At 39.3% G+C, this 12,042-nt stretch overlaps 1 protein-coding gene across 4 annotated transcripts in view; it reads left to right on the top strand.

Annotated features, from left to right (window-relative positions):
* Positions 1-3,831: 3,831 nt before the first annotated feature.
* Positions 3,832-12,042, top strand: part of LOC128686737 (follistatin-related protein 5) — a gene marked incomplete in the record, with an annotated part of 494,827 nt that continues 486,616 nt past the window's right edge. For all 4 annotated transcript variants that reach the window (XM_053773769.2, XM_070082387.1, XM_070082388.1 and 1 more), the window contains 1 exon segment: positions 3,832-3,891. In XM_053773769.2, the coding sequence (XP_053629744.2) occupies positions 3,841-3,891 (51 nt within the window).

A 12,042-nucleotide genomic window follows, 5' to 3' on the forward strand; every position in this document is an offset into this window, starting at 1 on the left:
ATTGCTCGCTTGTTTTTAATGTATATAGAAAACCAACACATTCAGATGATTGTCTACTTGTTTTTTCCTCTCTTCCGAATCTAAAAGAAGTATCATTGCGGGCTTATTGTTCAGTGCATACCGAATTTGCAATTCGAAGTTCTTAGGCTTAATATATATACAAAACATCCACTGATACCTAATATAACAAACTACTTTCATTATGCATTATGTCATATCTTGTATACTTATTTATTTTCTCTTTCTTAAAATATATATTACCTGTTACCAATCCTTTTTCTGTATAAAGTTTAGTTAAAGTCTTCATTCTTATCAATTACCTATAGCATCCCAAACTTACCTACTATGCCCTCTACAACTGCTTCTCTTACTTAGCATTCAGGTGCTCTACCACAATTACTGTCTCACTTGGTTCAAAACTCCCTAAACCCTCACTTAAAATATTACGACCAGCTGGGAATCGAACAGGTGTTCATTTAGCTAGCTAAACTCTCGACGCATTAGTCCACTACGCCACCATGCTTCAAGATGTTACCTGTTCAGTAAGTACACCAGACTGCAACACCTAACGCTGAGCACATTCGTGGCTGTGGAAAACTACAGGAACTAATTTCATTCTCCTTCCGGTTGGATTCAAGTCTTACAGGCAGTATACACAGTACGTCCGCGGAAACTGGTGTAAAGCAAATAACATACTACAAGCCGGGGATCGAACCAGAGTCATTTAGCCAGCCTCGCGGGATGCTAACTATATATTTTTTTTTATTTACCACATCGGCCGTTTCCCACCAAGGGAGGGTGGCCCGAAAAAAACTTACATCATTCACTCCATCACTGTCTTGCCAGAGGCATGCTTACACTACAGTTATAAAATTATAATATTAACACACCTTCAGAGTGCCGGCACTGTACTTCCCATCTCCAGGAATCGAGTCAGGCCTGTCGGTTTCCCTGAATCCCTTCATAAATGTTACCTTGCTTACACTCCAACAGCACGTCAAGTTGTAAAAAACATTTGTCTCCATTTGCTCGTATCTAACACGCCCCTCGCAAACAAAACCTCCTTTACCCCCTCCCTCCAACATTTCCTAGGCCGGCCCTACCCTGCCTTCCCTTTACTACAGATTTATACACTCTCGAAGTCATTCTATTTCGTTTCACCCTCTCTACATGTCCAAACCATCTCAATAACCCCTCCTCAGCCCTCTAGATAATAGTTTTGGTAACCACACACCTCCTCCTAATCTCCAAACAATGGATTCTCTGTATTATATTCAAACCACACATTGCCCTCAGACATGACATCTCCACTTGCACGTGTAGGTACTATAGATATTATTGGTATAAAAGAGACCTGGTTCAACCTGAAAGAGGTCAACAGGAAGGGTGGTGGTGTGGCGATGTATGTCAGAGAAAATTTAAATTGTTGTCTTAGACATGATATAAGATTAGAAACATCGAACACAGAATCTGTTTGGCTACAGTTTCTCGAGGGACGTGACAAATTAATTTTGGGTGTGATTCATAGGCCCGCAAACCTTGATAGTGAGTGCAGTAAGCTGTTATGGGACGAAATTCATAAGGCATCTAGATATGAAAATATTGTGATAATGGGAGATTTTTAAATTTAGACAAATTGATTGGAACAATATGACAGGAAATCTTGAGTCTACTGACTTTCTTGATACGGTTCAGGATTGCTTTTTAGAACAGGTTGTGACAGAACCAACTAGAGGCAACAATCTGCTTGACTTAGTTCTTGCCAACAAAGATTCACTAATTAATAATCTTGAGGTTAATGATGAGCTTTGGGAAAGTGATCACAAATCACTTAGTTTCAATATACTATGGAATTATCCAAATAACTGCAATCAAATCTGTCCCAGATTTTCGCTTGGTCAACTTCATGGGACTGAAAAATTACCTGGGTGGGCTAAATTGGGATGTCCTGACTATGGGTCAGGTAGGTGATCTTTGTTGCCAATAAAACGTTATATATATATATATATATATATATATATATATATATATATATATATATATATATATATATATATAGGGAGGTACCACCTCTAGAACTGGTATAGGGACCCTCATGCTCAGAGAAAAGAATAAACGTGCTTCAGGGAAAACTCAAGGTTCTCCCTGAAGCTGATGGAGAATTTTCTGCTACCACCCCCTATATTATATATATATATATATATAGTATATATATAAGCAGTAGGTACCTGACCACCGAAGGGTACACGTCTACTGGCTTTAGTAACAGTATGTACCAGAGCGCCTCGCTGTACACACCTAAGCAGTAGGTACCTGACCACCGAAGGGTACACGTCTACTGGCTTTAGAAATATTATGTACCTGAGCGCCTCGCTGTACACACCTAAGCAGTAGGTACCTGACCACCGAAGGGTACACGTCTACTGGCTTGAACATTAAGTACCTGAACTCCTCAGGGTACACGTCTATGCAGTAGGTACCTGACCACCGAATCGTACCTATCTACTGGCGTTAGAAGAACCGCTCACCGCAGCTCACTGAGTCTGTTGGCCTCAGTTACTTGACGGCCGCATTCAGTGAGCTTGCAGCATGGTGTTCGGCTAGCGGTGTGTCAACCGCCTTTGGAGAGGATTTACTGGACTACCGGTGATGTCTGTGGACTCACCGTCTACGTTGATCAACTGTGGGCCGGAGTCGTCAGATGCTGTTTAGTGGGACATTACATGAAGAAAAGGTTGGAGTGTTACACTGAACTGGGCCAGGACCGTAGTGTGACACTGAGGGACGTACGATGGAGTGGAACACTGAGATATGCACAGGACCGTAGTGGAACACTGAGATGAAAAGGGTGTCGTGGGACACTGAAGATGGCCTGGTTGTAGTGTACATTGAACAGTGTCGTGTGACTGACTTCGTGTCGTGAGAGGCAGTTGATTGTAATTTATTATTATAAAAATGTTATTTATAATTTATTGTTTTAGCATAGAGAGATATATATATATAGTGACAGTAGTGTCAAGAGTTGTACCCTGTGTAGGGTTATTAATTATATTTTAGTAAAATGCTGATTATAATTTATTATAGTAACATGTACATATTATTATATCATAGTTCAAATACCTCTAGACCAAAGATAGTTGATTTTTATATATTAAAGATTAATTTATATTAATGTGTGTATTTATGTATCCCGAACTCTTTATTACAAAAGGAGTAAATCATAATACCATCTTCTCTTAAAAATTACTTTTTTTGTAATAATATATATATATATATATATATATATATATATATATATATATATATATAAAGTTGTTACATTTTACTTAGGTTATCTTATAAAAAATCAATAATAAAACTGATGAATTACATTTTCTTTAATTAGTTACATACAAGAGTCCAACTTTAGTGTCATTTACAACTTACATCATCCAATACTTCACGTGACGTCAGAGAATACGAGCTGTAAATTTGTTAAAAGACGGTTCTTTTGTTGTCGCTCCATTGCCTACAAAAAGGAGACCTCTAAAACTATTATTATATATATTTGTATCTCTCGTTGAAAATTGAAAGAGAGAAGGGGAGGTGGGGGAAAATTCTATTGAAGAGTAATTGCTAAAATTGTTTCTATTACAGGATATTCTGGGGTAGGTGGCAGGGATTATTGGGAACCAGAGATATATAGCTCAGTCACGTGGAGATGTAATTCAGTTAGTTACATACAATATTCTGCGAAATTTTGCACAATGAAGGCAGGGCAGACTCAAAAATCCTCTTTTGTATATTTGTCAATTATGACAGTACATTAACATTTTTTTCCTCTTTTGTGCAGGCAGTGTGATGGAGCGTGTCTGGTTGCTGCTGGGGCTCCTGGCCCTCACCAGCGCCATGGTAAGTGCCATGATTTTCTTGTATTATCATTAATCACGTACCTCAGACTAACGTGAAGTGTAAACCTGTGTGGGTCATCCATCGCAAGGAGTGGTGGATGCTCGATCCTCCGTCCGTTAATTATTGAACGAACGCACTGCTGTGCCATCAGGCTAACATCAGCCACTGTCATTTCATACAGTCTGGCACCACTGACGGACCTACTAGCTTCCCTTAAATAATATATTGTTATCAGTCCTTTTACACCTGTTTAGATCAATACTATATCAGTGTCTTCTCCAGTAGCATTTACCATTGTTAGTTAAAAAAGTCATTTTAAAATTTAAATTTGATATTTTTCTGTGTAAAAGGTCGGAAAATTTGGCAAGAAATTCTGTAAAATGACAGTATGTGCAGAGCGAGGCTTTAACATGTAAATAAATGTAGACGCTAATATCACTTCTACTTCCTCATTGGTTTTACAGTGGTTTTACAGTGGTTTTACAGTGGTTTTACAGTGGTTTTACAGTGCTTTTACAGTGGTTTTACAGTGGTTTTCACTTTTCCTCTTATTATTAAATCCATGAATGTGTTCTACGTAGAGTAAAAAACGCTTGTATCTCATGTGTTGGGGACACGATGAACTTATTGGTAAGGAAAACAACGAAGTCTAGCAATTCATATTGACTTCCCTGAAAATAGAACAAAATCAGGGAACTTCAAGCATAGCCAATACACTAGCAAAGCTAATATTATAGCATGCAAGCCATCAGCAAGTGCAGCTGACACATCTGGTCACCTTACATTAATCTGTATGTAATGTTTTATGCCAGTCACTGTACTGCTGTGATAAACTTGTTAAAACAAAAAACTCGTATCTAAATCATAATTAGCTCTGCGCTTAATGTCTGTTTACTGCGTACGTTTCTGCTAGCTTCCTCGAAGAGTGAAAAAGAAAGCAAATAAAAATTTCCATCCTCTACCCATGTAATGAACATGGGAAAATCGTTAATTAAATACAAGTGGACAATAAACTAAGGAAGCAGGGACAGATTGGGAGTATAAATTAAGATCCAATAACCTTTGGCATCGCCATGAAGCACTTACCATGGATCAGTACAATAGACACAGATGAACTAAAGGGAGATTCATTTTAATATCAATAACGAGCGATTTTTACAGAGAATTTACTTCCTTTCTGTTTAAAAATCTCATAACATACAGCTTTTGTTACCACTCCACTGCTTTTTTTTTTTCGAAGGAGGAATGTTTACGTCACTCTGAGGAAAAAAATATCATTGATCTGATAATATGAAAAAGGATCAAATTCTCCGCATTAATAAATACTAATGATAGACATTAATGCATTTAATCGAAAGTAAATTCTAAACCGTTGTGAGACAGAGGAATCATGAAGAACAGTTAAGAAACTGAGGGATCATGAACAGTTAAGAAACTGAGGAATCATGAAGAACATTTAAGAAACTGAGGAATCATGAAGAACAGTTAAGAAACTGAGGAATCATGAAGAACAGTTAAGAAACTGAGGGATCATGAAGAACATTTAAGAAACTGAGGAATCATGAAGAACAGTTAAGAAACTGAGGGATCATGAAGAACAGTTAAGAAACTGAGGGATCATGAAGAACATTTAAGAAACTGAGGGATCATGAAGAACATTTAAGAAACTGAGGGATCATGAAGAACAGTTAAGAAACTGAGGGACCATGAAGAACAGTTAAACTGAGGGATCATAAAGAACATTTAAGAAACTGAGGGATCATGAAGAACATTTAAGAAACTGAGGGATCATGAACATTTAAGAAACTGAGGGATCATGAAGAACAGCTGAGACTGAGGGGTCATGAAGGGCAGTTGTGAGACTGAGGGGTCATAAAGGGCAGTCGTGAGACTGAGGGGTCATGAAGGGCAGTTGAGACTGAGGGGTTATTGAAGAGTTGTGAGACTGAGGGGTCATGAAGGGCAGTTGAGACTGAGGGGTCATTGAATAGTTGTGAGACTGAGGGGTCATGAAGGGCAGTTGTGAGACTGAGGGGTCATGAAGGGCAGTTGTGAGACTGAGGGGTCATGAAGGGCAGTTGTGAGACTGAGGGGTCATGAAGGGCAGTTGTGAGACTGAGGGGTCACGAAGGGCAGTTGTGAGACTGAGGGGTCATTGAATAGTTGTGAGACTGAAGGGTCATTGAATAGTTGTGAGACTGAGAGGTCATCGAATAGTTATGAGACTGAGGGGTCATGAAGAACACCTGTGAGATTGTGGGGTCAGGAAAAACCTTGTGAGGCTCATGAGTCAGGAAAACCTTTGTAAGATTGAGTGTAGAAAAAAAATGTTGTGAGACTGAGGACTCAGAAAAGCAGTTATGAAACTGAGTAATCAGGAAAACCATTTGAGGATGAGGTTCAGAAAAACATTTGTAAAACTGAGAAAGCAACAAGTTTCAAGGGTCAGTGTGAAGGTTCACTCAGCCGTATCAGATCCTAAAAGAGTATTTGATAAGGCCGGGTCCTCCTTACGGAAATATAAAGATAGAAAATTCAATAATAACATAAGATAATCACTTTTATTAAGCATTAAAATTAATAAAGAATATAAAACACTCAAACATGAAATTAATCCTACTTTAAGCAAAAATGAAAACTGAAATATATAAATAATTAGTGATTCAAAGTTAATGTGTACACGCTGATGTAGTGTAAAATGGTGCCGAGCCGTTGTTGATGATGGGGAGGGGGGGGGGCGGGGTTCACAGCTGGTCGTGACTGTAGACACAGAATACAGTATCCTCATCACGCTTATATATTCTGTCGAGGAGAGGTTGACGGATCCTCTGATCACCACAGTACTGTTGAAGCAGATAAGCAGCCAGTCAAGAGTCACCATGAACGCTGTGGAGTTACAACTGGAAGAAGGCTGTTTGAATGGTGTGTAGCTGACTGGATGGTCGGCTACGTGTGGAAGGGAGACTAGCGTAGGTAGAGAGGTCCAGATGACGTTTCCTATCTTGGCAAGATCAAGGCTGTTCTTATCTTTATCCCGCATGAGCCGGATTACCCGAGCCGACAATCAAGGCTAAAAATTAAAAAAAAAAAACTAAGTTACACATCACTCGATAAATCACACACGCGATAGGTGTACGACCTTTAAAAGAAATGGTGAGGATTAAAAGATGACATAACACTACGTAAATTCAAAGCAAGGCAGGAATAAATTGGAGTCTGAAACCTTAAACAAGAGTGAAGCTCTTGTTGAAACCAACTTAACCCAAAACATAATTTAGACAGGAGTGGAACGAATACTTACAGATTTGATGGCAGCCGCAAGTCAAGTGACCAACCACAGGTCGGACACACGCTCGTCATCTCCCACCGGGAGCAGAAGAGGAAGGTGGGTAGTGGGAACTATGCACCAACCCTAACTGAACCAGCAGACTGCCCAACAAACTATCACCACCATTCATTCATACTTTCACCACTCCTGTCTAATGAACTTATCCCTCGCAGTCAGAAAAACCGTTAAGAGACTCAGGGGTCATGAAACCCATTGATAGATTTATGAGTCAGGAAAACCATTGTGAGACTGAAGGGGCAGGAAGCCAGTTGTGAGATTATGAGAATGAATGGTTCAGGAAATTCGTTGTGAGAATGAAGAATTCGGGAAAACCGTTGTGATATTAGGGGTCATAAATATTGCTCTGATTCTAAGTGGGGTCAGGAAAAAAATATGAGACTCAGTGATCACAAAACTTTTTTTCATAGGGGTGATAAAAGCTGTTAGAAAGCTGATTAGTCAGGAAAACAGCTGCGAGGTTGAATAGTTAGGAAAACCGTTGTGAAACTGTAAGGCTCAAGGTGCAGGAAAACGGTTGTGACGCTGAGGACTCATGAACAGTATTGGGAGACAGAGGGGTCAGGAAAACCACTGTGAGGCGCAGGAAAACAGTTGAGACTGAGGATTTGTGGGGAAACAATTGTCAAACAACGTGAGTTAGGAAAACTGCTGTAAACCATTGAAAACCACTGAGAGAGTGATAGGTCAGGAAAACCGATCTCAGGCTAAGGGGTCAGGAAAACCGATCTCAGGCTGAGGGGTCAGGAAAACCGATCTCAGGCTGAGGGTTCAGGAAAACCGTAGTGAAGCTGAAGGGTCTGGAAAACTTGTGAAACTGAGATGTGAGATTGAGGGGTCAGGAAAACCACTGTGATTCTGAGAGCTCATGAAATCAATAGGAACTGAAGAGTTAAGAACACCATTGTAAGGCTGAAGTGTCAGGAAAATAACTGTGAGCCTCTGAGGTTGTAAAAACTCTTGTAAGGCTGAGGATTCAGGAAAATTGTCAGATTGCAGGAGTCAGGAAAACGGCTGTAACACTGTTGAGTATTGAAAACCGTAGTGAGACTGAGGGGACAGAGAAATTTTGTGAATCTGAATTGTCAAGAAAACCGTTGTAAGACGTTATCGTCAAGACAATCATTGTGAGTTTGTGGGATTATGAAAATCGTTATAAGACTGAGGAACCAGGAATATCGGTCTCAGGCTGAGGGGTCATGAAAATCGCTGTGAGCCTGAGTGGTCAAGGAAACCTTTGTAGGCGTAAATATTCCGGAAAACCATTGTGAGAGTGAGGTGGTCAGGAAACGATTGTACGATTGTTGGGTGTTAAAAACCGTTGTAAGACAAAGAGGTCAAGAAAACTGTTGCGAGACTGAGAAGTCAGAAAAACCGTTTTGAGGTTGATGAGATCACTGATGTAAGGCTGACTGGTTATGAAAACTATTGTAAGACTGGAGGCCCTGAAAAACTGTGAGACTGTGTAGTCAGAAAAACCACTGTGAGACTGAGGGGTCATAATAACTGTTGCCAGACGGTTAGGAAAGCCGTTGTGGGACTCAGGGGTGAGAAAAACCATTTTGAGGCTGAGCAATTAGGAAAATCTTTGTGACTGACAAATCAGAAAAAAAACCTGTTGGAAGATTGAGGGGGTGTTGCAAATACGATGACTACACTATAGTTATCAAGCAGAGAATACTAGAAGTTCAAACTATTCCTATCATCTAGCCAGTTTCTGGCTTGTGACGGGTTTGCCTGTAGTAACTCTTCAACTAAGGGAAGCAGGACCAGTTACTTTCACAAATAGCTCTTTTAAGCTGGCTTTTGTAAGAAAGTTGCAACTTGGAGATTTATAGGGCTCAAGCTTGGAAAAAGTTTAGGACATAAATTATTTGGAAGTTTTCCTATGTGACTTTGAAGCCAAAAACAAAAGTACGGAAATAATAGCTGCCTAGCATAAAGAAAAAATACTTAGAACTTTGTTCCATCGAGCTTGCTAACTCAATTGCGACTTCAAATATAGAATCAACACACTAAAAGCACATAAAAACACCTAAATTTATCTCAGTAGCAGATTTAACATATTTTGTTGTGGTCTAATTTTATTTTCCTTAACAGATGTTAAATTTGATGACAAACGTATGCATTAAAGCCTCGACGTTCTCGTTTATGGCTCTGAAATTTGAAACATATTTTAATTTTGCTGCGTATTGTTACATCTGACCAGAACTTCAACATCATATAAACTAATTTAGTGATTCTCTGTACTTATACGTTGGAATTCATCATTATCATCCTCAGTGCAACAGAGCATTTATGCTGTTGTTTAAAAGATTTTTTCCCGATGTAGGATTTGACACATTCGGCGAAAGAAATCTGGTTGTCATATGAACATTTGAATGGAGAAACAGTGCACAAGCATACTGGCCCCTACTAGGTAGGTCCTGCCCAAATGGAACCATTTCCACCAACATATTTGTCCAGTAATTGAGGCACTTTGGCAAGACTAGGGTATCTTTATTGTGGAAACGTTTCGTCAACAAGTGGCTTCCTCGGTCCACTGCAGAAGTGAATGGTGGAAGAAGTGATGGAGTTCGAGGTAGTCAGTCCCACAACCTTGAGTCGATGTGTTCAGTTCAACAATCTTTGTCCAACCCATTCCCAGATATGCCCTAGAAATTAATCTTAATTCTTCTTGATAGGCAATTCCTAATCAAACCCAACTCTTCTTACTCATCTGCCCTATTCGGCAGATTGTTCCACTCGTCAACAACTCAGTTCCCGAAATAGTACTTTCCTACATGTTTTCAAAATCTAAATTTTTATATTTAAATCCGTTATTTCGAGTAATTTCTTGGTTCGACATCCTCACTATTTTAGTTGTTTCACCTTTGTATGTGTTTGTCCTCCTCACATTATGACAGATTTCTTTACAGTGAATTTCTTTTGTCATTCTTTTTTGTAATCTCTCCAGTGCATTAATATCCAAAACTGAGCTGCATAATCTAAGTAAAATTTTACTAATGAGGTAGATGAAGACGTATGTGTTTTTTAATACCTAGTTTTATTGCTAACTTAATATATGTTAGTATTTGTATGAATTTATAAATGGAAAAAAAGGGTGTTCAACTTTACGGCGATTTCCGCTTTACGGCGGTAGCCTGGAACCTAACCTGCCGTGTAAGTGGGGCCCTACTGTATCAAGCCAAGTCTTGATCTGTGCATATGAGTGTTTAGCTACATACTGTCCAGTCTTATTAATGATATATAGAAATGTAAAATAATCTTTTAATGGAGAATTAGGCACACATACAACATTTTGGTATCTTTATCTGATAGACTTAAAGCCATCCAGTAGCTTTATCAATACAAAACAGGAATATTAAAGGAAGAAGAAGTAATCAATCCCTTAGCCTCGTGGAATTATTTACAGAAGACAGCACAAGGTGAAGAAGTCAGTCCCTTAGCCAAGGAGTAAGTATTGAACACTGTAGTCTTCATGAATCTGAAGACCAGACAGGAAGATAGACGCTTATATACTGGAGTCAGACGAGTTGTAGCAGATGAAGATATTGTTACTGGTAGGCGGGACCCATCAGTGGAAGTAGGTCATGGCCAACAGTTGGGCCACAGGTTGGTGGGTAGACAGTGGAAGCGTCGTTTGTTTCAAGATTGTTGTGCCTCACAAGTAGAATAGATGCTTCAGCAAACGTGTGTCTGGCAATCCTCAGATTAGCTTACAGAAGCTTAAGCAAGGAGTCTCTCAAAGCATATAATGAGGGCAGTATTAGAATATGCCGCACCATTATCAAACCAACACCTATTTAAGCATGTCAAGAAACTAGAGAAAGTGCAAAAGTTAGCAAAGGGATATTTGCTATGAGGAGATATTAAGGAAAGAAGGACTTCGGGTGATATGGTAACAGCGTAGAAAATACTAAGAGGAATTGATTAGGTGGACAGGGACAGATTGTTTGAGAAAGACGAAACATGTACAGCAGACACAGATGGATACTGAAAACACAGATTAGTCAAGAGCATGTTAAGATGTATTAATTTAGTCATAGAGTGGTCATGAAGTGGAACAGACTGGACAGTAGAGTGGTAGAGGCAGGATTCTTACAGTGTATTAAGTAAGAGGTGTGATAAGGCTCTGGATGCCTGGAGAGAGCGAATCTAATAGTGGAAAGAGAACATGTGAAGTCAGGAGCTGAGATTCGACCCCTGCAACCACGTATTGACGAGCATATATTGGTGAGTACACATATACACAAACCCTTAACACACTCAAATAGACAGACAGACGTGGACGACGACTCCCTGACATGCAACAGACATGTTCAGGAATAACGGTGTTAAGGATGGTCTTTCATCAACAACAGCAAACCTCCATGTAAAAGAAATCCTCTTTGATAGCGCCACTGAACTAGAGTTCTTTGTCACAGCTTGCCACACTAAAGTTCAGTTTTATTATCAACTGCATTTAATGAAAAACAAAGTTCTGAGGGTTTATACGAAGGTGTGAGTTTGGTACAACGTTGTGAGTGTCGGTATAATGTTATGTGTTGGGACAAAGTTTTGAGTGTTGATAGAAAGTTGTGAGCGCTGGTAGAAAGTTGTGAGTGTTTGCACAAAGTTGCAAGTGCTGGTATAAATTTGTGAGTGTTGGTGCAAAGTCGTGATGGATATAACATTCTGAGTAGTGGAAGAAAGTTGTTAATTTTGGTAAGTGTTGGTTCAAAGCTGAGAGAGTTGTATAAAGGTTTGAGTATTTGTTCAAGGTTCTTAGTATTTTTACATTATTTTGAGTGTTTGTACTACTA

The sequence above is a fragment of the Cherax quadricarinatus genome, chromosome 7, assembly GCF_038502225.1.
Source record: "Cherax quadricarinatus isolate ZL_2023a chromosome 7, ASM3850222v1, whole genome shotgun sequence".
Taxonomy (NCBI): Eukaryota; Metazoa; Arthropoda; class Malacostraca; order Decapoda; family Parastacidae; genus Cherax; species Cherax quadricarinatus.